Source organism: Phlebotomus argentipes, unplaced genomic scaffold (assembly GCF_947086385.1).
Source record: "Phlebotomus argentipes unplaced genomic scaffold, Phlebotomus argentipes genome assembly contig_40, whole genome shotgun sequence".
Lineage (NCBI taxonomy): Eukaryota > Metazoa > Arthropoda > Insecta > Diptera > Psychodidae > Phlebotomus > Phlebotomus argentipes.
In genome coordinates this window covers 26674-53769 of record NW_026776183.1, presented here as the reverse complement: position 1 = coordinate 53769, position 27096 = coordinate 26674, and the positions used below count along the sequence as shown (strand labels likewise).

At 43.6% G+C, this 27096-nt stretch overlaps 4 protein-coding genes across 9 annotated transcripts; 1 reads left to right on the top strand and 3 right to left on the bottom strand.

The window, feature by feature from the left end:
* Positions 1-12: 12 nt before the first annotated feature.
* LOC132263910 (protein unc-13 homolog 4B) lies at positions 13-11596 on the bottom strand. 4 transcript variants are annotated; one of them, XM_059763921.1, is made up of 10 exons: positions 9960-10050; positions 8816-9055; positions 5373-5634; positions 3424-3531; positions 3101-3330; positions 987-3042; positions 668-931; positions 431-600; positions 188-366; positions 13-121 (listed from the first exon to the last, which is right to left on the bottom strand). In XM_059763921.1, the coding sequence occupies exons 2-10, from the start codon at positions 8896-8898 to the stop codon at positions 24-26; spliced, it is 3450 nt and encodes a 1149-aa protein (XP_059619904.1). In that variant the 5' UTR covers positions 8899-9055; positions 9960-10050; the 3' UTR covers positions 13-23. The 4 variants fall into 4 exon arrangements, with proteins under 4 accessions (XP_059619904.1, XP_059619903.1, XP_059619905.1 ...); XM_059763920.1 differs by lacking the exon at positions 9960-10050 and adding an exon at positions 9813-9907; XM_059763922.1 differs by lacking the exons at positions 8816-9055; positions 9960-10050 and adding an exon at positions 11475-11596.
* On the bottom strand, positions 5732-8005 carry LOC132263911 (succinate-semialdehyde dehydrogenase, mitochondrial). Its single transcript, XM_059763925.1, has 3 exons — positions 7343-8005; positions 6839-7127; positions 5732-6771 (listed from the first exon to the last, which is right to left on the bottom strand). The coding sequence occupies exons 1-3, from the start codon at positions 7637-7639 to the stop codon at positions 5825-5827; spliced, it is 1533 nt and encodes a 510-aa protein (XP_059619908.1). The 5' UTR covers positions 7640-8005; the 3' UTR covers positions 5732-5824.
* Positions 11597-16142: 4546 nt separating the features above from the next.
* LOC132263938 (cilia- and flagella-associated protein 43-like) lies at positions 16143-23068 on the bottom strand. Its single transcript, XM_059763959.1, has 8 exons — positions 23037-23068; positions 22712-22977; positions 19304-22655; positions 18874-19240; positions 18511-18798; positions 18321-18448; positions 17937-18254; positions 16143-16254 (listed from the first exon to the last, which is right to left on the bottom strand). The coding sequence occupies exons 1-8, from the start codon at positions 23066-23068 to the stop codon at positions 16143-16145; spliced, it is 4863 nt and encodes a 1620-aa protein (XP_059619942.1).
* Positions 23069-23405: 337 nt separating this feature from the next.
* Positions 23406-26959, top strand: LOC132263918 (endophilin-B1-like). Of its 3 annotated transcripts, XM_059763932.1 has the most exons (8): positions 23406-23593; positions 23699-23935; positions 24015-24211; positions 24276-24339; positions 24480-24515; positions 24655-24845; positions 26457-26619; positions 26684-26959. In XM_059763932.1, the coding sequence occupies exons 1-8, from the start codon at positions 23516-23518 to the stop codon at positions 26792-26794; spliced, it is 1077 nt and encodes a 358-aa protein (XP_059619915.1). In that variant the 5' UTR covers positions 23406-23515; the 3' UTR covers positions 26795-26959. The 3 variants fall into 3 exon arrangements, with proteins under 3 accessions (XP_059619915.1, XP_059619917.1, XP_059619916.1); XM_059763934.1 differs by lacking the exon at positions 24480-24515; XM_059763933.1 differs by lacking the exons at positions 26457-26619; positions 26684-26959 and adding an exon at positions 25146-25772.
* Positions 26960-27096: the final 137 nt, after the last annotated feature.

The window sequence follows — 27096 nt, the reverse complement described above, 5'->3', positions numbered from 1 at the left end:
ATGATAAGTGATAAATGACCGTTTTAGGCTTGATTGTTGATCTTCTGCCTGAGTTTCTTCAAGAACTCCTTCGCCTGCTTATCTCCAATCCGATATTCCAAGGCACGAATACAATCTGTGTCTGCAAAAGCAACAGCCGGAGTGTGAGAAATGTGGCAGAAGAAAGTCACTCGTAAAAATCACTCACCTAAATTGATGGGTCTCGAGAGTGGAAGATGAATTTGCTCTTCGCCCATTTCGGCAATCTCGCCGAAACTCAAGTACGACTCGGCGATGTATTGATTGGACATCCCAAAGAGATCCTTGTCCTTCACACTGAACAGGATGATAGCATTTTTCATGGCTTTCTGCTCAGGCGACAGTGATCTGGAATGATTGTGAAGATTTGTAGATTCTACATTTTGCAGGGAAATTCATATTTCTCTCTTACATGACAAACTTCTCATCGAACAGCGGGAAAAGCGTCTTGTTCTGGGCATTCGTGCGCGGCTTTACAATCCCGACGAACCTCTCTTCGGGCAGAAAATGAATGCGCACGAAGGGATCACATGAACCATTGCTGTCCATTGGACGCAAATTTCGAGCGTTCATCACCTCAATCTGAAAGGATAAATGGCAGTTTTATCCCCAACAATTCAATCCTTTGGAAGTCGTAGGCTCAACTCACCTCGAGGACGAGATCCTTGAAGCAACAGCGCACCGTGAGTTGTCCATAGGGAGTCTCCCTGATCACCTGACACTCCTTCAGTCGCTCAAGATAATACTGATGAATGAGATCTGCCGTCTCGAAGCCATGCAACTCCAGCAGCTGTTCGATGTTGTTCAGCACAGCGCGATCTGAGGATTCGCACTTCTTGGTGCCCTTGAAGCTCTGGATCATAATCTGCAACGCATCTCTGAGGTTGGAGAAGAATGAAGGCGGTCGTCGCTTCTGGAATAGAATCGCAAGTTAGACAACATTTCAGAAAAAGATCCTTGAGACTCACATCGAGATTGCTCTGGACAAGATCGTAGAGGACATTTGAGAGCTCCGTCCAGATGGCATCGAGAATCCTCTCGAAGTTCACATCATTCAGCTCCATGTTGAGCGTCTTCAGCGACTCCTCCAAGTACATCATGAGGCGATCCAGTGAATTGGAGTCCTGATGGAGAAGTTCTGCCCCTTCGGCGAGGAAACGTCTCATCATGGGTGACATCTTCTTGGCCACAGTCTCCACCAGTTCCAGAATCTTGTTCTTCTCCGTGTCCACAGCATTGTCGATGACATTCTTCAGCGTTTCGGCGCATCTTTGCGCCTCCAAGGCGCTCCGGCAATCGCTCAGCTTCGCCACGATGTCATCCACGCCCAGTTCCTTCACGAAAGGCGGCAAACTCTGACGAATGTAGTCGATATTGTTGATGGCCAGGCACCACTCCCTCGTGACCTCGAACTTCTTCTCGTACACACTCTGAATCTCACCCAATCCCTCCACACGTTCACTCATCTTGTCCGCATAGAAGACGCAGCAGCGACAGATGTCGTCCACAATCTTGCCCACAAACATGTACGATCCCTCCACATCTGGCCACGCGAGTTGCTGCCAGAAGATCTTGATCTGATAGAAGATGGCCAGCGTGTCCACAGCCGATGAGCTGTACTTCACACTCTCATCCACAGGCACCAGTGAGTCCAGCTCAATTGCCTTCTCAATCCTGATCAGCGCCTTCAGCACGGAAATATCCAGCCAATGCGTGACACCAGCGGTGAACCACTTGTGGTAGTCATTGATCTTGTAGCTCGTCTCGCCCGGATCCAGCGCCGTGCCGAGGACGGCGAATCTCTTCAGCACCAAGTACAGCTCGAAGAGCGTCGTACCCATGTTTATCTCCTGATGCGTCTCCAATTGCACACTGTCTTGCGTCGGGATGTCGATTCTCTTGAGATTCTTCGAGATCTCCTCCACAATTGGCTCCACATATTCTGCCAATTGGCTCTCGTAGAAGCCATAAAGTGTCCTGGCGTAGTGGAACATCATCGTCTCCTGGAAGATCTTGTCATAGTACTCAATAGCTCTCTGCAGATCCGACCTGATGAGCTGAATCAGCTTGATGATGTGCTGCAACTTCGCCTCATCCGTTCCCTTCTGGCACTCCGTGTCATCGTTGATCGTGTTGAACCAATCATAAGCTCCAGCTATAACAGCATCCCTCAGAGCTCCTCTGATATCCCAATTGGGCTTCTCGCTATTGTCCTTCATCCATCCGTACTGCTGCACAGGAAAGAGATCTGTTCCTTCCGGAGGTTCCAGCATCGCAATCTTGGCCAGGATGTTCAACACATCGATGAGTGTCTTCACACAATTCTTATCGCCGGCGGTTTTCTTGCGCAACTTCCTGATGATGGCAAAGCACGAAGGCAGGAGTTTCTTTGTGGCATCCCAGAAAAGTTTGATCTCATCCGATGAGACGGATTCAGTCTGAATGGGACGGATCACCTTGTCCAGGAGCTTGTCGAAGAGACTAAATGCCAGAGGGTGTTCCGTGTGGATGCCAGCGTACACTGACCACTCCACCAGCGACACGTCCGTCTGCGTGAGTCCACTCTGCGCGGTGTGCTGCGTGAGGATGGACTCGCCCTTGTCTGTGAACTTCCCTGACCACCAGTACGGCGCCACTTTGGATGTCTCCAGCTCGTGCAGCAGCAAAATCCTCAACAGATGACGATGCTCCTGGGCAGCGACTTTGTTGTTCTTCTCCGAGCTGAAACTCAGTCGAACCTTGATGAGACCACGACTCTTCAGGCGATTCTTCTTGTCCAAATTGTACCACAGCACCAAACCAGATGCTGGAATACTCTTCAGTGGGATATTTGCCTTGCCAATCAACTCATTATCGTGCTTCCCACTGGAAGCCGTCACGGCAATCTCCTTCATGAGCTTCCTGAGTCCTCGAACGCCCTTCACGTCGAAGATCTTATTCATCTTCTCACGCACCGTCTCAGCTGGATCGAAGTCCCACACTTCCACCACGAGGATGTTCTCATTGGCATCGTCAGAGATTGGCCTGTGAAGGTATGAAAGTGAAGATGTTGGCTAGATGTCGCTTAATTGGATGGACTTACAATGAAAAATGCTCCTCCCAGTGAGGATTCAGCGTTTCTGGCTTCACAGATGTGTTGTATCGATGCGTGGGCACTGCGGCCAAGTACATGGTGACAAAGGGATCTGACAGTCCGTTGGGATCCTTGGGAACTAAATCTTTGGCTTCAATCACCTCAACATTGAGTCGGATTTCCGGAGCTTCTTTCGTCTTGGCCGCTTCCAGAAGTTCCTCATGACGGGAATCTGAAATCTAAATATCGCACCAAAAATATAATTTACCGGAACCATTAAAAATGGTGGAATTTTAATTGGGCATTTGCAGAGGAAATAAACGTAAACTCACCTTGAAGGCATCTTGAATGTAGGAAAATAGCGATATTTGACTAGTTTCAATTTCTGCGCCAATATTGTGGAGAATCACGTACAGAGACTCTTCGTAAAGCTCCTCCAACTGCAACAAAGCACGGTTTGATTGATGGAATCTTCATGTTTTATCACACAATTGAGATTTTCAAGGATTCTCTCTCTCTCTCTCGACTTGCATATCACTTTTGACCAGAGTTTTTGATGCACACTTGAGAGCCGAAAAGTTGTTTCTCAAGAGTTCAGTTGATTGATTGGAATTTATGGGAAATTAACGAGGAAAATTTGCATGCGTGATGCAAAGAATTTCATCAGCGAGAGTCTGTTTATTTAGTGCGATTCTAGGAAAAACAAATAAAAGGAGAACTTCTTCAAGGGACATTGAATGATCTTTCACCTCATTTAAACTTTAAAATAACTCTTTCAAAATAGACTTGCGATCTTAAACTGTCGTTGTGAATCATGCAGTGGGTCAAAAGGGGAACGACAATTTCCCCGAAGAAATTCACATGGCGAAAAATACTGAACATCACTGTTATTTCTGCACCATCAGTTGCTTAAAAACATATTTTTCACACTCTCTCGACTGATTATTCGTCTTATTTTCCATCCCAGATGCGAGAGAATCAAAGAAAAAAAGCTTTCAAACAGAAAATCACGATCGAAATACCGTCATGGAGTGAGCAATGAGGGTGTTCTGGTGCTCGAGGGCATCTCTTCTGATGCCCCTGAATTGATTCTTGCCAAGACTGCTGCTCCTCAGGAGATTGCTTCTCACCTTCTTCACATACTCATTATTAGACTCTGGCGATAGTTTTGCATTTCTACTCAAGGTGGCGTATTTGAACTTCTTACTCACGCCATTGGCACCATTCATAACTCTCGGCAGAGAATAAGTGTTCATCCTTTCACGAATTTATGTTCAAAAGGAAGAAGAAAAAAGATCACAAAACACTATAGAATGTTGATTCTATAGAATCATCACAAGTTGCATAACTTCATTCAAGAAGAACTCGAAGAAATCTGACGAAAATGAGTGAATTGAAGAATCACTGATTTTTCAGGATGATTTCTCAGATGTTATATTTAAAAATAGTCTCAACACCTTTTAGCTCTTTCACAGATTTATGTGACAGAAAGAAAGATAGGATTATTTATAGAAAAATTAAATTCACAGAGAGAATGACCGAAACAACAATAAAAACACACAAACACACGGTCAACGATCTTCCTCCAGAGACGAATGGACTGAAGATCACCCTGCGATCACCCTCGCGGATCAATTTTTATTAATTCAAGCCCCCGAGAGGAGCGCCGCGCGATCTGTTATCGTGAGACAACTGACTGTGAAAACGATTGATGATCGCGCTGGGAGCGAAATGCGCGGATTTGCCAAAAATCTATTCTAAGAATAAAATCACACCAGAGAAGAAGCCAACGAGTGGCCAGAGAAAAATTCCCATACAGACTTGCACAATTCTTCCCTCACTTCGTTCACAATCGTCAATTCGCCGCTGAGAAACTCCTGGCAGGAGTGCATTCGTCAGGAGAGGCCCAGAAAAACGCCCTTGACCCTCTTCGTTGGCCCACTTTGAGCGCTGAAAGGGAAATTTACGTGAATCGCCGCCGACGTTGCTCTCTGTGCCAGATTCTCGTCAACACAAATTAATGGGTCGTTGTCGTTAGTGAGGAATCGCGTGCGGCGGAGCAAAGGATTGGCAAGAATCAACCATGAAATTATTGTCTACAGTCTGACTGAATATCTAAACTGTTTCTTACTAGAATTCTCTGCATTATTATAGATAAAAAGTGTCTGAATTTAATCAGCAAACCTTTGGCCCAGTAAATTTTCGTGATATGCTATCGAGAAAGTGAAATGCGTCCTTGATCTTGATCTTGAAAGTCACGAACATCTAAAAATACACTCACATTCCATCCAATGGCATCCTCCACAAACTCCAGTGACTTCACTTCGGCGTCCTCCGGCTCGCTGTCTGTATCGTGAAGTGTCTCGTTGCCACTGTCACTCTCAGCCTCTTCGCCGAGGAATCTGGCCTCGACGGCCACCGCCTCCTCGGCCACTTCTGGCAGAGGCGCCAGAGGCGTCGCCATCCGCTCCTCATCGTGAATTGACTTCTGGCGCAGCAGAGAGCCGAACTTCTCGAAGAATCCACCGTCCAAGTCTTGAATTCTGCAGAGGGAATAAAAACCATCATGAAAACACTGTTGCGCGATAAGAATTCGAGACAATCGGGCGATAGGGCGAAGTGTTGAAAGCCAATATGGTGTAATATCTTGGAGAGTAATTTATTGTGCCTCTAAGAACAGTGCTGATATAACCATGTTTGGAAGACTTAATCAGGCAAAGTGTTGCTGCTGAATTAATTCAGACCGCCCAGGCACAGATACTTCGTGTAGACAAACTCATCAATGCCATGCCGTGAGCCCTCGCGTCCCAGGCCAGACTCCTTCACGCCGCCAAATGCCGCTTCGGTGCAGGAAATCGCGCTCTCATTGATGCCCACCATTCCAGTCTCGATTTTCCTGGCCACGCGGAAAATCTGGCTCACATCCTCACTGAAGAAGTATCCAGCCAAGCCACTGTTTGTGTTATTGGCCACAGTCAGAGCCTCTTCCTCCGTCTTGAACTTGATCAGCGAGACAACTGGCCCGAAGATCTCCTCATTGTACATTCTCATGTTGGGCGTCACGTCGCTGACTATTGTCGGCTCGTAGAAGAGCTTTCCCAGGTCACTCTTGGCTCTGCCACCAACCAGAATTGTGGCTCCCTTGCTCTTCGCGTCCTCCACAATTTCTGACACCTTCTTGAATTGCGCCTCATTGATGAGCGGTCCCAAGTTAACGCCATCCTTCTTGCCATCTCCAACGACGAGTTTCTCCACCACCGCGCGTAGCTTGTCCACAAAGGCTGGATAAATGTCCTCCTGAATGAGGAATCTGTTGGCCGAGATGCACGTCTGTCCGCAGTTCCTGAACTTGCAGCCCATCGCTCCGGCCACAGCTTTGTCCACACTCGCCGAGTTGAAGACAATGAAGGGCGCATTTCCGCCCAATTCCAGGCCCAGGCGCTTGATTCCCTGCGCACAGTGACTGTACAGGATCTTCCCGACGGCCGTGGAGCCCGTAAAGGACACTCCAGCGACGTTTTGGCTCTTGCAGAGCACTTCGCCAACGGCAGCGGCATTCTGTCGACTGCACGTGACCACATTGATCGCTCCCTTCGGGAATCCTGCGTCCTCAGCCAGCTTGGCAATGGCCAGAGCCGTCAACGGCGTGTCTTCGGCTGGCTTAATCACCACAGTACACCCTGCAATGACACCAATTGACTCCCATTAAAATTGCCACATCTCACAGACGGTCTAAATTACACTCACCAGCCGCCAGAGCCGCCGCGGCTTTGCGCGTGATCATGGCATGAGGGAAGTTCCAGGGCGTTATAAGAGCTGCCACGCCGATTGGTTGCTTGGTCAGCATCATCTGGCGATTGGGAAAGGGCGGAGGAATAATCTCTCCGTAGATGCGACGCGTTTCCTCGGCAAACCACTCCACAAAGGAGTTTCCATAGACACTCTCGCCGCGAGCTTCAATGAGAGGCTTCCCGGATTCTGAGGTCATAATCTGGGCGATTTTCTCGGCATTCTCGTTGAGCAATTGATACCATTTCTAAAATAAAAGGAAGAAATATATCTATATTCAATTTGATAAGAAAAGTGACTGAACGAGAAGTTATTTGACCATTAAAGAGTGTTGAGCAATTTGTATTGGGTAGGACAAGCGAGTTTTCATGGGCTGACTTAATTTTTCTGCACAGCAATTTAGAAATCTTAATGTCTTTAGCATTGAATTCGTTCAGTCACGAATTCTTCTCAAAAACTCACCTTCAGCAGTCCTGAACGCTCCTTGGCGGTCAGATTCTGCCACTCGGCGGACTGGAAGCGATCGTAGGCCGCTTGGATGGCCGAATTGGTGTCCTCCACGCCCATATCGGGCACGGATCCCACCTTTTCGCCACTGGCGGGATTGAAGACGTCGAACTTCTTCTTGTTCAGCGCCTCCACCCACTCCCCATTGATCAATCCTTTGTTCAGCAAGAGGCTCATCGTTCGCGAGTGTTGCAGCGCAGGAATTGTACCTGGTTTCACCACGAACCGCACAATTCTACTGACACTCAGCATTTTTCCTCACCACTTTTGTTATTTATCTCTCTCACTTCCCTCACGCACACACACTTTTTCTTGCTCAGTCACCGAACAACCGGTCGCTTTATTTGCTTCCCTCTAATCGCCGAGTCTGAATCTCTGGGCTCACAAGAAAGTGGGCTGTTGACACTGAGAGATAAGGTGATAAACTCCCGGCGAAGCAACTCTCCGAGTCCACCGAGAGCATTTCACTGACGGATCAATTGAAAATGCTACATTTTTTCACTTGGATCTGTGACGACACTCTTGGCGCAAGGTCATTTAAATTGAATCAATAAACACAGCTGAGTGAGGAAGAGAGACACCAAGAGGCCACACAACTCGTCTTCGTCACTCTTCTGCTTTGGCATTGCTGTGCAAAACACCTCTGACTCTCTCTAATTCACCAAAAGCACGATTTTGCCATCGCCGCGCATCCCATTCGCGAGTGGTGAATCATTGTGGGCTTTCTTAATTGACTCTGCTTCTGTCTCAGCTTGTGATGTTTGATTTATAAATAGCGAGGTAAATATTTACTGTCAAGAGGAAAGTTTCAAGTTTGAACAATTGGGACTTAATCTTCATGCTGGAAGTCTTTTTAGGCCAAATTCGTGCATGAAAGTCAGAATAATTCTTCAAATTCAACAGCGTCGATTCTTCAATTCACAAAGAAATTGATGTGCGTGCAATTTGTCAATTGCGACAAAATATTAAACAGTTAAGAGCTCGAGGAACGCCGCGTGTTCCGTCACAATCCAATTGAATCGCAGTTTGGATGACAAAACGCCCTGATGATCTCTCCGCGCCCGGAAAGGTGTGATCGCATTACTAATCACCGCTTAGAATGAGGAAAGAAAATCAATTGCGTCACAGTCATGCTCAATAATGTTCAGATGTTGGATTCCGCAAAAAACATGCAAGAATCTCTCTTTGTCGTAGTTCATATCTTCGTGTGAAGGTCAAAGCTTTCCAAAAAAAAGCATAATTTAGACACATGGCGAATATGATTAGTCACGTGTATGTCGTGGATCGGCATAATTTTTGGCACTTTTCAGTCTCATCATAGAGAATTTAGAGATTAATTCTCGGCATGTTGTCTGGACGCAGAACAACATGAGAGCGGGGATTTTTTGCTAAAAGAAACCATTGTGTGAATTGAGAGAAGAAACCTACTTGGACTCATGTTCAGTGGGTGGATTCTTTTTGATCTCTTGGAGTTTCTCGTAGATTCCTTTCCACATCAACTCTTCATCCATTTTTGGGTGCTGTGCTTATTATAAACCTCCTCAAAATCTTTAATATGCAATCCACCGAATCTTTCTTCTCTTGCCTCGCTTTACTTGAGATAGTGTGGAAGTAATGAAGAAATTTGCACCAAAGTGATATCACGAGTATTTTTAACACGTTGCTTCGCTGACAAACAGATCACAACAATATAACTTATTCACAACTCTATGAAGCCGGCAAACGAGCCACATTTTCCCTCAATCTCTCTCTGCATCTGCCATGGACAGTTCATCATTAATTGTGCAAATATACTAAATTGGATAAGAATGTATTTGCAATTCATACAACGAATAATGAAGATTATATTATCTCCTTATTCAATTCCACAACATATTTTTGGAGGATGACAAATTCTTCCCGAATTAATCATCGTTCTTCTGAGACATTATTTTGACTCACTTAACAAATCGCTTAATTGCATTTTTACTCTTTCTCCCTCTCTTTATGGCACAGCAATTTTGCAATAAAAAAAACCGCTGTTCTTTTTGCAAATTACTGAGCTCTTTAGTTCTTGAGAAAAAAAATATTCTCTTGCAAATTAGCCAAGGGTGTTTGGCATTGTGTTTAGCATACAAATAAAGAAAAATTACTCTCACGAGCAATCCTCGCAATACAATGTTCAATTTAGAGTTAAGAAATTTCCAAGCACTCGACAGATTCACGAGCTCAAGATTTGAGAAGAACTTATATAAGAAAAAATGCTCATTGGACAAAAACACCATTCTGACATCCGGTAGTATATTTCGCACCGGTGAATTTTATGGTAAGACGCACGGATTGCGCCCAGAAATCTCATCATTTTAACTTCTCCAACGCGACTTCATGGCGAGAGACAGTGGGAAAACATTGCATTTCACCGAGCAGAGAAAATCAATTGCCCTACTCTCAAATGTTCTGCTATTTGATAATCTCTGGAACTATTTATAGGCAATAATCTCAAGCGCACAAAAAAAACTCCCCCAACGTCACTTGAAAACAATGCAGAAAATTATAGTGAATTATAATTAAGCTGATTAGTTGAGTCACAAACACGTCAAATGACACTTGGGATGATTTTTTCTGCAAAATCTCGTGCCAGGGATTAAGTCAAACCCACTGTCACACTTCGACTCAGCCGGCAAAATCACAACTGAGGCGTCTCTCAGGCCGCAGAGCTCAGCTTTGCTTTCGCGCAGAGCTTCAAACTCTTCAAACTCTCAGAGTGAGGGAAGTTTTCGGTGAGTAATGAAGCGAATTAACATCTCGCGGATTTCATGACGAACAATTTTGAGAAAAGCGTTCTTTCTTCTCCGCGGTAATTGATGAAACATGAAGGTAGATGGAAAGGTAGAGTCTTTGATTTATAACTGTGGAATTGTTTCTGGAGCTACAAGAGACATTTGTTGAATATTTACCGACTTCTCAGCCTATTAATAGATTGACTTGTGGGCTAAATGAAAGGAAATTCACTCATGCAACTTGATATTCGTGAATCGTTTGCATATTAGTCAGTTCAAGAGCAGTCAAACATGAACGCACTTTTGGATTTTCCCTTCGACGTCACATGGCAGCGCTTAACCTCTTTAATCAAATCTTTTATGCAATATAATTACATAGAATTATGCGTTATTTACACATGACTAAGACATCACAACCGTGCGAGCTCCCTTTCGCATCTGATCTTGTGGTCTTCTAAGAAGCACGCCGTCTCTGAATTGCGTTCATTGTTGACTATGGAAAAATATATAAACTTCGCACAAATACTTGGGGATCAACCTTGAAAATCCCGCAGTTTCATACATAAGCACACATTATTAGTTCACTCATAATAGCGTTTTGTGAGAAAAATTGTCATTTGCATGCCTTTTCGGGGATTTCACGCAATAGACAGACACTGAAGAACATTTATCAGTGAATATTCTCCTTATCATTCAACAGTTTGCATGTTTGGCAATGTGTTTTTCCGCTGCATTAGTCAAAGTCTTTCGCCTAAATGCTGGAAATTCCACGAGAAAGAGTTAATTAACCGGGGATTTTTTTGATCTTATTCAACATTTCACCACGTGTCGGTGTAATCGCACGCGATCATCTTTTCTTTCACAAGAAGCTCGAAGACAAAGCAATTCTCCTGCATTTCCATTACCAGTTGTACAGAGAGATCAATTAAATTGTCGTTATTTTTCCTACTTCTGTTGTTATTAGTGATAAATAAAGTCAAGAAATTATTACACATTTCTTATTTCCTGATAAATAGTTTTTTTTCACACATGAATTAATTATAAAATCAGTGTATTTTATTAAGAAATGAATAGTCAGTGTGAATGGATTGGTTAAACATACATTTTCCAGTGATTTTCCAGGCAATCACTGGAGATTTTCCTTGATGATTAATGCGACACGCGCTCAAGATCTTCTAATTTCATAATCATTTCCGTTCACTATCAAACACAAAACCGTGGCAAAGACTTGACCTTCCGAAGTTTCATCCATTTGGAACATCATGAACACCACTTACTTATAAATAATTTAGGGATTTTTTCTATGAAATACAATTCTTAAAACGCACCTCTTCCTATCCATCTTTCTGGAGAACATTTTCAGCGGCGAAGAATCACTAAAACTCTATCACTTAAAGATACTTTCCACAATTAGGAGAAAAACTTTACAAACTCCACTTGGTAACTACAAATGCAGCGCTAAACAAATGCTATTTGTCTTGACAAATTGTGATCTTCTCAATTAATCCAACTGCACAAAAAGTCACACAGTCGACACACGACGTCTTTGCACCACGAGCAAGTGGATTAGAATGATCTTGTTTCCGAGCACGCGAGATAATTTGTACTTCAACCACTGTTGCGCAGGTTAAACTTTGGCTTTTGTCTCCAAAATTCCAACTTCAACTTGTGGCAAACACACACGGAAATTCGCTCCTCGGGTGTGTTTACATGGTTCACGGGCTTCGGAGCAACTGAGTTGGAGAAGCATTGCTGATCATGAGAGTCGCACGCCAGCAGAACTTCTCCCCCGATCGCTCCGCGTGTGCAAGTTTGCCTCAACCACAAAGTGAGACAGTATGTTGGGAAAACTCCATTAGATTTTCCTCAATAAAGACATTTTACAATTGCTCGATTGCGCAACATGTTGTTCCGAAGTGTGGTTGATATGTTAGTTTATTTAATTAGTTCAAGATACGCGACAAAAAGATCATCGATTTTTTTCTTTTGCCTGTGTCACTTCTTTATGAGTGTTTCTACATATTCAATCAAATCATTCTGGTGGATTTAAGACATCAGATAATTTTTATTGGATTTGTCAACATGTTGAATTTGCTCTGAACTTTTTTCCTTGCGGTTTTCTAAAAATACCCACCAAATGCGACAGTGAAAAATCCAGTTTTACCGTGAGAATCCCGGAAAATTGACATAGAATTCAATTTGAAAATTGACTTGTTATGTTGCGTTGGGATTTTCTTCCCATTCATTCATTTCTCCCAAACAATCTTTGTTTTATTACATGTTACAATCACAAAAACAACTTTTAGGATGTGAATCAGAAGTGAAGTGAAAAGCGTGGAATTGCCACACGAGCGAACGGAGGGAAAATTCTGCATTGTATTGTAATTGAGAGTGTGATAATTGACAAATTAAATAACCATTAAATGTTGATTTTTTTTCATTAATGTCATATTGATAACTCATATTTACATAATTAATTAGACTGGTTAGAAAATGTGCACAATAAAGATTTTATATAGAATTTCCTCATTTGCAGAAGGCAATGGTCTGTATAAAATTGATAAATTTCTCCAATTAACTGTACAAATTTTATAGAATTTTAATATCAAAATAACTTCAACTAAACACTTCCTCTCTTCGGGCATTTTATCGCAATGTTTTCAACAATCGATATCTTCAACAATGTGCCTAATTAATTACTTACACGATTGTTATTTCACTTTCAGTTTCAGTTTCATCATTTATTTACTATCAATCAACATTTCTTCACTTTTCCCTCGACTGGCTATAAACCACGCTTTTTTGGGGCTTCACTTCCTCACTTTCGGGTTATGAGAGAATCTTGCATTTATGAGTGGCTTTCCCAAATAAAAGCCCTCAGCGGGAAAGGTGATACACAAAATTTGTGGGAATTTGCCACGGCGAAACAGCGAAATTCCTCAACATAATTGTGTGGACAAATATTTGCAGAGTTTCTCGGGTGATTTAAAGTGGCACTCTGACGTAGATTTGTGTCTCTCAGGCCACGGAAAGAATGAATCATGGGCAGATGAATGTCCGCCCAATATGGGGAAATGTATATTTTACAAATTATTCATGCTTTATGACTTTACTCACTGTGATCCTCTGGATTTCTTCCTCAGAATCCCCAACGTGAGGAACTTTCTCCACGATTTCGGGCCGCTGCTCTTGTCCGTCGCTTTGTTTTCAACACTGTCGTCGTCACGAGGGAAAATCATAGATGGACAGAAGATGAATCTCGGTGCAGATTCATCGTTGTTCATGGGCTTTGCTGATAAATTCACTTCACTAGAGCATCTCTTGCGCACTTTAAAGTCACTGAAGCGGAAGAGATTCTGAAAACTGCCACTGAATCGCGACTTGAGGGATTCACAATTGCGCTCAGTGGCAACATTCTTTGGCCTTAAGTTCACTTTGCTGAAAGTCTTTGTGCCAGAATCCTCAACCGGAGCGACTGTGCTGTTGTTCAATTTCTTGAGGAAGAAGATGTTCTTGTTGAAGTTGAGTTTGTTGATATTGTGCGCAGCAGCTGTGGCGAGATTATCATTCACACTCTCGATCTTGTCCAACTTATCGACACTGGAGTAGAGGAAGTTCTTCGAGCTGCTGCTCTTCGTGATGAAGAACTCACTGTTGCGATGGAGAATGGAGTTGAGATCAATGGTGCTGGAGTGTTCAGTGCTACTGTAGAGAGCTGACGAGAGAGAGTTTCTTTGGTTGTTCCTCAGCGCCGTGGCACTCTTCTCATCGTCACGCAGTGGCAGCATCTCGCGTGGTTCATCGCAGGACTTCACGCGGATGAAGTGCGTGTCCTCTGGGGATTCTCTCAGTTCTGGAACACTAATGGCAGGAGCCACAGTGTCAGTCCGGCCAAAGACTGTGCTCTGCTTCGCCTTAACGTTCCCCATTGCACAGAGATTCTCCACCGAAGACGCTAAACGGTTGAATGGTGCATTAGAACTGCCCTGAAATGGACGGATGGAAGACTCTCGAGCAGTGCTGGTGTGAACTTCAGCCGGAGTCTGGTGTATCTCACACTCAGTCGCTTCCTCATCTATTTTCGGCCAATCTTCCTGAAAGTACACAACAGCGGAAGATCAATGTTAGTTCTTGCAAAATCCACCAATTTGTCAACACACACACGCAGAGTTTAATGAAAACCAACTGTGAGAAGCCCAAGGAAGGGAGAAACTCATTAGAATTTCCTGATTCTGAGAGAAGGTCGTCGTTGTGTCTTATCGATGAGGCAAGAGTAACACTACTGATGGAAAAATTGGCCAACACTCTCTGCTCGCTTTGCCAAAAATAGCGTTTTCACGGACACGCGAAAGTCGACACTCTTTCCACAGTGAAAAACCATCCTGAGTGCCACATTGGTTATCGATTAATACACAAGCTAACGACAGAGTGACTCAACAAGCACCTGCTTTCCCGGCATTCGAATCCTTCGGCGCACCTCACAATGTTTCCATGGCGAAAAGGGGGTGGCGGCGTAAGTAAACACCACCCGCGAGCCGAGCCCAAGAATTAGATTTTACAATATAGCGTCAGGGAGAATTACCTGCGATTTACATTGTCGACTGAATCTGTTCCGCTTCTTTGGCGCTGGCAGTGAATCTCTCTTGGCATAGGCGGCCTCTTCGAAGTCCTGCGGAACATCAATGGCACTCTCTCTGTACCTCCTCTGCACCACGACTCTTCGTCGTCGAAATGGCTGGTCGAACTGATGGCCAGCATCGGCATGGACACGGATTTTATTGGCCTCACTCTCACTGGAGGATTGCGCCTGATCCGCGAAAATAGACTCGCACGATGTTGATTTATTTGATTGCAAATTCTCAAGAGTTCCCACAATTTTTGCCACACATCCAGTCGCCGAGGAGCTCTCAATTAGCGATGTCGAAGATCTGTTCAAGGAGAAAGTGTGCAGAAAAAATCTCAATTAGAGATCTTGAGGATAATTTATGGGGCAATTTCACTTGAGATCATCACCTTCTAACTGGCTTATCATTCTCCGCGTCCAATTGCTCATATTGCTGTCCTCTGCTAATAAAAGTCTTCTTGATCTTTGGCCTCTTGTAGATTCTCCACTTCTTGTAGGATTTCATAGTATTTTCCGTCATTTCTTTGCGATCATCCATTTCACTTCAGTTTCTTTGGAGTTCTTTTCAAATCGTACAGTTTTGCCTGCTTTCTGGCGATTTACTTCGCAATTTTTTTTTGAATATAAATCCTCAAGAATCACACATAAGAAATCACTTTAGTTTGCTTATCTATCTAGAACACGGCAAAAATATTGAGAAAAAAATCTCACTTCACAATCTTGTAGAAATTATAAGAGAGAAGGTGATAATAATGCAAATATAACACTCTCATTATCTCGTCGCGCGGATTAAGTGTTTATGTGCCGCTTTTGGAGCGGCTGGTGTGCGAGTTGTATGGCAAAACAGGTGATCCGACAGGTGATTCAGTGATTATTTATAATTAATTCACCACCAAATAAAAACAGTTCACACGTTAAGTAGCAAATAGTCACTGTCTTGGAATTATCACTGCAATTCTCAGGAATTTCACTGGTTTTCTCCTAAATTGTCAATGAACAATGCTTCAGCAATTTCATCTGCATTCTTTTCCTGCTATGGAATTTTACTCTTCAGCGATATTTGCATAATTTCTCGATGGAAAACTGAGATTATACGCCAAGAATCACTCATTTGGAAAGATATTCGTCTATTTCGCCACACACTTTTGGTCATTCACTTCACGATCACTGTACAATGATCTCGCGTTCTCTTGAGCAATTCACCACCGCGGTTTTCCGCACTTGCTGCAGACATTTACTCTTAACATCCCCGGAGGAAAGTGTGGAGAAAAGTGTGCGTCTGTCACTGGTTCGCAGTGCGTGTACACACTGAGTGATCGCGAAATGAAAACTGAATCACTCCGTGGATCGACAATTGTACAATACTCTCTGGTCACGCTTCTGTTGCTGGTGACTCTCCAGTGGAAGTGGCATTCGCTGTTCCTCCTCCCCACAAGTGCTGTTCGTCTAGGCTGGGGGCCCATTCTTCCACCGTTTCAATGCACCTCCACCACACACATTTAGCAGGTGAATTGGTCAATTCACCGGGATCCCCTTAAAAACCATCACCCACACTACAAATTCGCCTCTTTTCATTCAATTTCTACCCGATCATCGGAGCATAAACAACGATCGGTGTTTTGATTTACCTCTCTTGCCTCCCGGGCGCAATTTGCCTGGAAAAAAGAGATCATTTGCAGTCAAATGCGGTGGCAGAAAGAATTCAAGTGAATAAGACAGAATAATGGATAACACAAAAGTGCAAACTCTGTCGCACTTGATCAAATTGACGTCAGGATTAAAGTGGAATTAATTGAGAGATCTTTCTTTTGCCCCTCAAATTCCTCCCAATGATTTCTTGGATTTCTTTTGTTGTTGTAAATTTGAAGTATTTGGATAATAACCATAAAATTCATATTTTTCACTACACATTTCTAAACGCAAAGGTCATTAGTTCTTTTATGGTTAAATTATGTGCGGAAAAATTTCGTAATTAGAGCTTTATTTTCGTAAAAATATCATAATAATTACTCGCCCACGAAATCTTATACATTCTAATCCTCAAATTTTCAGACTCATAAACCGCCACTAAAATAATCTATTATAAGAATATTTTCTTCGTGATGAACTGTAAAAATTGTCACACGACAAAATGTGACAAATTCTGCTGAGGAAAACGCCCAAGAAATGTAATTAATTCATCGTTTAAATGTGCACGATTGCTTTGTTATACAATCAAGCACAAAGGCCAAGACAGTAAAGAAATTGGTGAAAGAGTCGGAATTGATAAAGAGTTCAAAGCAAGGCAAAAAAGACACAAAATTTGACCGTCTTTCGAGGCTTCCTTTTTGGCCAAGAAAATCATAATATTTGACTTGTCATTAAAGAGTTATTTTCATTGATAAACACCCCCAGTGAGTGACTCTTCAAGTGCTCACCGATATTGAGTATTAGATTTGATCGATTAGCGAGTGCTTCGACTGATAAAGAAGTGCAAAAGAAGTGAAAAGTGGAGCAATGTCGTGATATTTACAACTCCGTTTTACTACCACGAATTAAACATTCTCTGAAGACACTTTTATCAGCTTATGACTCATGTTGATATCAAGTGCTTGAGAAATTTTGCAGATGATGAATTTATGCTGGTGGAGAAAATTCTGAGAGAGTCTTTAGTTGTTCTGGAACACGTGCAGCACTTCCCATCGTGAACATGACACACAATAGACGTCACGGTCTTTGACCTCTAAACAGCGGCACAATTTATAAATTTCCCTCCTTTTGTCTCAACTCGTGGTCAAGGCTTTTCTCTCATCTTCACGGAGACTCTAAAATTCTAACATTTTTCCTAATTATCATCATGTTAAGATCAACTAGAATTATTAACTCTTCTGAGAATCGAAATACGGCAGAAATAGATCATTTCCCATCGCATTTAGAGTGGATAAACCAGCAACATAAATGAGTTTCCCGGGAATTTTGTCCATCAATTGGTATCAATTGAGAGCATGCTTACCAAAATGATTCCCAGTAAAACTTGTGAATTGTTTACCTCAATTGATTTTTCTTAATTGAGTTTGTCTGTTAATCTATCAAGAGCATCATTGACGAAACGTCTGCATCTCATCAGTCATCTCCGTCGGTCAATTAAGCAGCAAATGAAGGAAATTCTTTGTACTCACGCGCTTACTGTGCATTCCTCAGATGCGCCGACGATTGGGGCATTGAGAGTGTCGGATAAGTTCGAAGACGCTGCAACTCCAGCAATGTGCTCAACTCTAGAATTTGTGTGTGCTGACGCTGAACCTTTCGCACTAATCTCGTTCGCTCGGCGATAATCTCAAGCCTGAGATTTTGTGCTTCAATTTCCTGCTCCTCCAGCGTAGAATCACGCTGAGCATGTTGCTGAGAAACATCGAAATTCAGTTCTTGAATCTTCCTATCCAAATTATCATTCTCACGCTTCTTCTGCTCAATCTTCTCCTCCATCTCTGTCACTTGTTTCCTCCTGAAAATGGGTTTTTGGAATATTAAGTGGAACTTGGGGGAAAACTGCCCCCATTGATGAACTCACATGTCACCAAATGACTTCTCACAGGAAGCAATCATCGCCTCTATTTCACGATTCAGCGCCGCCTGGCTGACATCCTCTGTCCAGCCCTTCTGTTTCCGCTTCAACCACGTTTGCACCTCTTTTGTAATCTAGCCGTGAAAGAGTGGCACTTCATTTAGACACGGAAAATTGGCCCACATTCCTTTCATACCTTGCACTTCTCAATCACCCTGACGAAGTCCTTCATGTCTCTGATGGTCATCTTGAGGACTCTGTGCTCCCACTCCTTGTGAATGAGCTTTCGCCGGAAGACGGCCGCATTGGACATGGCCACCAATTTCTTCTGGCCAGATTTCTTAATCACCCGATTGATGTCATCGACATCAATCACAGAGAGTAAAATTGCGTCGTCAAAGTCAGAAATTTTGCCAGTCAGTGGAATTTCAACATTTCCACGCTTCATCACAAGTTGAATGGTGCGATTGACGGAATTCTTTTGCTGTGCATGAAGAAAATTGCATCATTAATTGAGGAGACATACATTAAAATACACCCTTTCTAAATCTAATTATACTCGATTCTCTTTCAGATCCTCCAGCTTCTTATCAAGGGCTGCCAAAGTGGTTCTGCGTGCGCCAATTTCCCGCGCCAAAGCATCCACACAAGCGTCCGCTTCAGCCAGCTGAACGCCACAGCTGCGCACCTTGAATTCACTCTCAATCTTAATGCGACGCATTCGACACAGAAGATCCCACAGTTTCTCATCCATGGTGGGACAATTCGCCGGCTGATCAATCTGCTCGATGAGGTTCAGGTAGTCGAAGCACTCCTGCGGCAGTGGAGGACCGGATTTTGACACATTCCGACTTATGACTCTCCTCGCGAGATCCATGAGGATCACAGAAGTCGCCCAGGCTCTCATTGTCCACCTCGGCCGACGCCTAAAAGAGCAAAAGCTACAAGTTTTCTCCGTCTTAAAAAGTAATACTCAGTGATAAACTCACTTGAACAGCTTATAAGCTTGATCTACTATCGATATGGATGCAAATTCGCCGAAGTTATTCTTGAACTGCTTGTCCAGGAGGCGATCTTTCGACTCAAGAGCGTCATAATTCACTTTACAGTCCATCGCTCTCTTCTCGGCATCATGCATCGTGGCGGTGAGGGCATTAATCTGCCTCTTGATGCTGATGATCTCCTGGCGAATCTCATGCTCTTGCCTCGTGAATTGAATCCTCTTGTAATTGTACATGGCATTGCGGAGAATCTTCAGATCTTCCTGATTGATTGCCATCTGCACCTTCACTTTGATCTTCGCCACTTCTGCCAACTTCCTGTTGAACACGTAAATCTGCCGATCCAGAGTCTCCTGCAGCTTGTGCTTCTCGCACAGCAACTGATCTCGATATTTTTCCCGCTCAGCATCGAGGAAATTCAATTTCTCCTCATACTCTCTCACTGCTCTCCAATCATGCTCATCGTACTCCCGCAGATCCTTCTTTGTCTGCACAGCCGCCGGGATGACGGGCATCTTCTTGATCTCATCCTCCCAGCGAATCTCAAGAACACCATCCATCATTTGCTGCAAAGCCCTCTCACGGAAGTCATCCGCCATCAACGCCAGGCGCTTCTGTTCGGCCTCAAAAGCCTCCTTCTCCATCAATTCCCGCATGCTGGGCGATATGTACGGCTCAACGGGCACTTCCTCATCGGTCACCTGGACAATTGTGTGCGGCTTCTCTTCTGGAGTGTACTCAGGATCGATGATTTCATCCTCATACACGATATTCGTCTCAAGGAGTTCAGAGAGAATGTTCAATTCACTCTGAATGTCTCGCAAACGATTGTTTCTCTCCTTCACAATCTCCATTTCTCGCTCCTTGCGCTCCTGCAAATCGTTAAATTGCTCGTTGAAGAACTCTCTCAGCGCCAGTGCATCGAAATATCCAAAGATCTTCTCCACGTGCATCTGCTCAAAGGTCACAACTTCCAATTGATTGTACCGTGGCAACTGAGAGGTGATAAATTCACGTGCAGACGTTCCAGAAGCCAATGGAGTTCTTGTTGCCTTGCCATCGTCCACTTTGACTTTCTCCAGTGACAAAATTCTCGGCTCCTGGGCCAGAACATACTCCAGTTGACTGGTGGGAATGGGTTTCCACGGGAGAAATTTGTCAGAATTTGTGAGATTCTCCAGACGAATCCACATCATTATTTGACTGAGTCGCTTTTCCCAGATCTCATCAATCTGCAGCACTGGATAGTTTTCAATGAACAGACTGGAGAAAATCCCTCGCACTTTTGTGCTCTTCACAGACATCTGATCCCAGCACGACTTTCTGATCCATTCTGTTATCTCATTCTGAGCCGCTATGAACTCCTGCATCTTCCCAATTTCCTCCTGTCGATCGCGTTCGGCTCTCTTTATCATATTCTCCACATGATTTGAGTCCAAATTGAACTCGTGAATGGGCAGTTTCTCCTCGTCAGGACACACTTCATTGTTGTCCAGCAGTTTGCCAATCTCTCGCCTGAGATTGTCCAAATCCCTGAGAATGGAATCACGCTTCTCCTGATACTTTTGCCTCTCACGACTCTTCTGCTCCATTCGCTGCACTTCCAGCCACGAGGCGTCGCCGAATGTGGCCGCTGGCGTGTGTCCTATTGTCGGACAGAGACACTTCTCGCGGATCTCCAGGCGACTCAGCTCGAACTTCCCACCTGCGTGGCTCAGAGGCATGATTTTGAGATTCGGCCGGAAGCAAATGAGATTCCCGGTGAATCCCAAGCAGACAACATACTCCAGAGAGTGACTCACGACAGCCCTCTGAACACCGTGAGTCCTGCGGTGGTGAGAAATGAAGCTTGTGATGCAAGTCATTGTGCGAGAATCAAAGAGACACACTTGGCCATCGAGTCCCCATGAGAGGATGAAATCTCCACATGTCTTCACTCTCACGTACTCCAAGAGATGATCGGTTTTCACATCTTGCAGCACCACAAATTCCAATTGATCAGCATTTTCGGCCAATTTGAGGATCTTCAAATTGGAATCTAGATAGAAAGTTGCCACGAAAATGTCCTGTTCATTTCGCATTTCAGTAATTGCTGTCAATTTCTTATCACAATGCGAAACAGGACGAAATGTTATGTCTTCTTCAGTAATTGTGGTCAAAAGTGTCTTATCAGAGGCAACTTTTGAGCCATCAGCTTTGAGTAATGCGAAAATCTTCCAGAAATTCCCACCATTTTCCGCAATGACAAAATCCAGAAGGTCCTTTGGGAGGGAAAAGTGTCTCTTGATCTCTACAATTCCACCAATTTGTCCTGTTATCACAAACATCTCCTTTTCAGCATCAAAGACAACAATTTGTGATGCATTTGCGGAGAACTTGATCATTCTTATTGGGGAATTACAGACGTGAAAGCCAACCAAAGGTTGAGGATTTTCCGCCGTGTACAAAGACAACAACTCTACATGTCCTGAAGAATATCCCAGACAAATTACTGGCAAGAGTGGATGAGAATCATGAGCAGAAACTCCAACTTTCAAATACTGCGATATCAATTTGCCGGAACTCACTTCGAAAATTGAAACTCCTCGACTTTTGTCCATTGTGGCTAAGAAAGTTCCACCAGGATTAATCAAGCTCATCATGTGGAAGATTCTCTCGCGCTTCTTCACCTCTTTGGTGTCAATCTTGCCCTCGGTGAGGAGGATTTTCCACACAGATCCTGTTTCATCCACTCCAGCAATTAAATCACTTGAATGCGTGCCCAAGAAACGCAAATGGAGATTCTCCGGAGACACAGAACACATTTCCGTGAACGCTGTGCCATTCTGCTGAAAGAGGCGAATAGTGTGATTCACTGAGAGAAGAAATCCACCCTGATGCGGAGCGATCAGGCTCGTGGAGTCTGCAGAAACTTCCTGTTTGGTCTCCTGAACGATGCAAAGCGATTGATTGCTTCCAGGATAGATCTGATGAACGCTCCCCTTCCTGGTGGCCACAAGAAGAGCACCACTGAAGAGATAAGTGGCTGTGAAGGGACTGGATTCTCTATCGAAGCTCAGTTTGATCTTCTTCTCGATCAATTTCATCGTATCGACGCACACGTGAATGTCCCAAATGGTCAGTTTTCCAACTCTCGTTGCCAATTGGCAGAGACTCAGAGGCTGAGATGGTGAACAGAGGATAATCTGATCGCTGGCAAATATTCCACTCTTGCGGGTGGCCAAAAGCTGTCCAGATCTCCAACACCAGATCTCCAGAACAAAGTCCGGAATTCCAGTGAGAGCAATTAGATATTCTGTCTCAGAGAATGCCAAGGAAAGGTAGTTGGTCACGCCAGAACCTGTGCAGGAAAATTATCTGAAAACTTCTAGCACGCCTAAGAAGTGGGAAACTTACTCTGCAGCCGGTAAATTGTCTCGAAAGACGGATAAGATTGCACGAGAATTGAGGGTGATTGCGAAAGCTCAGCGAGAGCGAAGATCTGCAGGGATTTGTGCCCTGCAATGCAGGATATGCCGTCACCTCTCTCAAAGGAGTCCGCTCGGTAAGTCTTCTCATTTCCGGTGGATGTGTCGGTGAAGACGATGGAGTTGCTGTGTCCGGAAAAGAGAATTCCTTTTCCCAGGAAGCACGATGATTCAACATGTTTGTGTTTCACCCAACTGCGGATATTCAGAAAGTGATCAGTAAAGTGATAACAGGTGAAGAGATAAACACTTACGAGACTTCAATCAGCGAGGATATTGAGGGCATTATTCACACTCTTTTATAGAGAAGAGAAAACAGGAACAACAGGAAAGATCATCGAACAAACAAGTAAATAAATGTCTTGGAAACGCAATTTTACTCGCTCATCTCAATGAATCTCGAATTCTCTTCATTCTGAGAACTACTGTATTTATTCTGCGCTTTGTTGCACAGCAGAGAATTTTATTGTGGGATTTAAAGTGATATTTTATAGAGAAAACCAGAGCCGGTTTCCTAATTCAAGTGTAACCTCACTTTTGGCTCAGTTTGCGCGCTTTTCGACACACAGTCATCGTGTCGATCAGCGTCCGCAGCGCCACTGCGGCAAATTTGGTGACTGTGCGGGGGAGACGTCAAGAAATTAGGCAGAGAAAAATCGAAATTGTTTGATAAATGTGAAGAGAGCAGGAAAAAGGCGTAATCCGTGTACATAGAGAGCTCATTGTGGTCGAGATGAACGTGAAAATGCCGGATTTCAACGTGAAGAAGCTGGTGAAGGAGGCGGGCAGCACCCTGTCGCGGGTGGTGCAGGTGAGTCTGAGTGGGGGCTTCCTGGGTGATGACTTCGTCATGCGAGCACTCGAGCTTGATCGGTTTGTTTGTGTTTTCCTCTTCTCGCGCTATGGCAAAACACAGTTGACGGAAGAGAAGCTGGGCACGTCAGAGAAGACGGAATTGGACTCACACTTTGAGAATCTCAGCGAGCGCGCCGAGTGCACAAAGCTATGGACGGAGAAATTGGTGCGGAACACAGAGGCGGTGCTGATCCCAAATCCGGGCAATCGCGTGGAGGACTTCATCTTCGAGAAGATCGAGAAGAAGAAGCCCAACCGCCTCAGCAACTTGGAGTACCTCGGCCTTGACATGATTGAAGTGAGTGTGAAATTTTCCACTGAGCCGGGGAGAAGGGAAATACGACGCAAAATCCGCATCTCTCTTGTGTCCTCCGTAGGCGGGCGGGGAGTTTGGCCAGGACGGCGCATACGGGAGCACGCTGATCAAGGTGGGACAGGCGGAGCAAAAGCTGGGTCAGTGCGAGAGGGACTTTATCGGATCGGCCGGGATGTGTTACACGCAGCCGCTGAAGAAGTTCCTCGAGGGCGAAATGAAGACCATCATCAAGGAGAAGGGCATCCTGGAGACAAAGAGGTGAGAGCTGCAAGTGCTTTGTCGTGAGAGTGCAATTGTAAAGTGTCCTTTTTCCCCTTTGCAGATTGGATCTCGATGCGTGCAAGAATCGCGTGAGGAAGGCCAGAAGCATGCTGGGACAGCAAACGGTGAGTCATTCCTGCCAAGACTGCAGTCACTGAAACTGTGTCTCTCCCCTCAATGTAATTTACTAATCTAGCGCTTTCTGTCTTGGTAAACATTGCTCTCAAATGCTGCTGGCAAATTAACAAAAAAATGCGTTTTATAGAAAGATGGAATTCCGCCAGAGGTGACTCTGGAGCAGGTACTAATCTCGCTAACATTCCTTCCTCCAATTGCTGATTTGTTCACAATTATTCCTGCAATTTTACTCCAACTAACAATTGGACTTTTTCCCCTGACTTTACTCTCTCAAAACTAATGTGTTTTGTTGTGTTTTTCAGGCCGAACGTGATCTTCGAATAGCGCAGTCTGAGTTTGATCGCCAAGGAGAGATCACGAAACTCCTGTTGGAAGGCATCAGCACATCACAGTCTAGTCATTTGCGCCACCTTCACTCCTTCGTGGAGGTTCAAGTGCGCTACTTCAATCAATGCGTGGAAATCATGAATGGACTGCAGCGCGAATTGGCCAGGTGAGTTCATCCCAGAAGTCTCCTGCCCCTAAAATGTTCAGTACTTTTTCCCCCGTAAGAATAACCCCGAAAAATGTTTATATTTTCTATTAATTTGTCGTTAATTCCCTGTTTTTTTTTCTCTTCAACTTTCTTTCTTTTTCTCTTCCTGTCTTCTTCTTCTTCTGAACAAAAACCAACCCCGAAATAATCGTTGTGATCCAACTTATGTCTCGATGTTGTTCCGTGTTTTTGTTCGTGAACAAACAAACGTTGAAAAACAATCTTAAAACAACTCTTCCGAAATCCTTCCACGTACAGCATGCGTCCTCCAACGCCTCGCTTGCGTGTCAATAGTGAAGATCTCGTAGATTGTGACGCGTCCGGGCCTCCCTTTATGCTAACCACCCACAATGCCACTTCCTCCTTGTCCGCCATCCACAGTCAGTCGCCACAATTGAATGCTTTCATTGCTGAAACACCCACGATGAGGAACTTGCAGGGCGATAATGACGAGATTATCAATGCTTTTGCTTCAATTGGCCACACTGAGAATATTTCTAGTGTCTAGAATTGGCGAGAAAGAGAGAGAGAGAGAGAAGAAAGTCGTTGGGGTGCAAAAGAGTCTGGTTTTTCCTTTTGTGATGTGGGTGGCGATTAGACAACAGTTTGATTGCATAAGAAGAAGTTATTGATTTTCGCCATATGGTTTTTGTGAGACACATATTCATATTGGCATGTTTGGAAAGAAAAGAGAAGAGAAAAAAATAAGATGTTTCGGTAAATTTCCGCTATAAAATATATGATGACTTATTGTGAAATTATCATATCATGAAATCATGCCTTAAAAGTTGTTGTAAATATTTGTACAATTTCTTGACAGAAGAGACTCTTTTGCTCATTGAGAAATTACTTGAATTCTGAAACTTCTTCTTTTTACATCTTTCTAATCTCAATATAAACTTCTCTCTCTTCACATTTAATTGCCTTCAATTACATTGAATCTATATGCAATTGGATGAATTTACAGTAGAATATAAATGTTTCATTGGATATTAATGGGGCGTAAAGTTGATTCTTGTTTGTTTTTAAAGCAATTTAAGACTGTTCGTTCTTCGTTGATTGGCATTGAATTGTTTTCCTAAAAGCAGTCATTTAATCTTCAAGGATTGATTTCCAATAAACACTGAAAATACATCAAAATTAGAGGTGATTTCATACCGATTTGTTTCGTATCGTAGTTATTAAAATAAAATTGATAGATGATTTTATTTAATTTAAAAGTTCTGCAATTGATGTGTATTAAATTGCTATAAATCAAAAACACGCCTCGTTGATATTCAATGAACGTAAAATTGGAATTTATTTCGAGCTTCAAATAGTCACACAATCTTTTATTTTAGTTTCAATGCTTTCTCTTTATTTTTTCCTTATTTTGCTCTTTGCAAGAATAGAATTTTATCGTTGAGATTGAAGAAATTCTGTAGGATTTTAGCAGCGTCGTGTCAAAATTGAATTTCCCTCCTGGAATTTAGCCAATGATTTTTTTTTCCTTTTCTTGAGTTTCCCAAAAAAAAGTGCAAATGAGGATGATTTTTGTATATAATTTTCCTATGAACGTGAATTTATTAGTTTGGGAGGCCCCAATCCGTATGTTCCCGTTGGACTGCCCGATGAAAAGGCCAACAGCGATGCGAATGGTAGCGAAGTGGGTGGAGGAAACATGAGGCGGGCTCGTGTCCTGTGTTCTTATGACGCCAGCGGAAGTACAGAGCTCAATTTGACGGCAAATGAGGTGTGTAAATTGCGTGTGTGTTTTATTGCACAATTTCACTCTGCTCTGCTCTCGGGTTTTTCAGGTGATATTTGTCTCAGAATGTAATCCACCGAATCCCGACTATATGCATGGGAAGCAAGGTTTGCTCAAGGGACTCGTGCCACGCGCTTTCCTCGAGATGCTCGACGATTGAGAAGCAACAGCAGCGGGTGTGTTTCTCCAGGCTCTGCTGGCGGAGGAAATGTGTGCGCGTGAGTGAGTGAAAGGAGAGAAAATTCATAGGATGCAGAGAGGACAAAAAAAGACACATTTATTGTGGAGGACAAATAATTTATTCACTATACAAAAAGAAAAAGAATATTAACGATATAAAAAATATTTACTTATATTTAGAAGAAGAAGATGGAGAAGAAGATGTTGGCGAAAGCATGTGAGACACGCAGTCGGTGTAGTTGTGAGATGATTTAGCGAATAATTTAACAAGAAAAAAAAGGA

Excerpts from the sequence above, each read along its gene's own strand:
- LOC132263911 (XM_059763925.1), bottom strand. The coding sequence starts at position 7,639 with ATGCTGAGTGTCAGTAGAATTGTGCGGTTCGTGGTGAAACCAGGTACA. Across the intron at positions 7,128-7,342 it reads AGCGTTCAGGACTGCTGAAG|AAATGGTATCAATTGCTCAA; the intron begins GTGAGTTTTTGA and ends CTTTTATTTTAG. Across the intron at positions 6,772-6,838 it reads CGCGGCGGCTCTGGCGGCTG|GGTGTACTGTGGTGATTAAG; the intron begins GTGAGTGTAATT and ends GTGTCATTGCAG.
- LOC132263910 (XM_059763921.1), bottom strand. The coding sequence starts at position 8,898 with ATGGATGAAGAGTTGATGTGGAAAGGAATCTACGAGAAACTCCAAGAG. Across the intron at positions 3,043-3,100 it reads TGGGAGGAGCATTTTTCATT|GCCAATCTCTGACGATGCCA; the intron begins GTAAGTCCATCC and ends ATACCTTCACAG. Across the intron at positions 122-187 it reads CTCGAGACCCATCAATTTAG|ACACAGATTGTATTCGTGCC; the intron begins GTGAGTGATTTT and ends TTGCTTTTGCAG.
- LOC132263938 (XM_059763959.1), bottom strand. The coding sequence starts at position 23,068 with ATGCCCTCAATATCCTCGCTGATTGAAGTCTC. Across the intron at positions 18,799-18,873 it reads AGGATCTGAAAGAGAATCGA|CAAAAGAATTCCGTCAATCG; the intron begins GTATAATTAGAT and ends CTTCATGCACAG. Across the intron at positions 16,255-17,936 it reads GCGCATCTGAGGAATGCACA|GTGCATTGAAACGGTGGAAG; the intron begins GTAAGCGCGTGA and ends TGTGTGGTGGAG.
- LOC132263918 (XM_059763932.1), top strand. The coding sequence starts at position 23,516 with ATGAACGTGAAAATGCCGGATTTCAACGTGAAGAAGCTGGTGAAGGAG. Across the intron at positions 23,594-23,698 it reads CCCTGTCGCGGGTGGTGCAG|TTGACGGAAGAGAAGCTGGG; the intron begins GTGAGTCTGAGT and ends GGCAAAACACAG. Across the intron at positions 23,936-24,014 it reads TCGGCCTTGACATGATTGAA|GCGGGCGGGGAGTTTGGCCA; the intron begins GTGAGTGTGAAA and ends TGTCCTCCGTAG.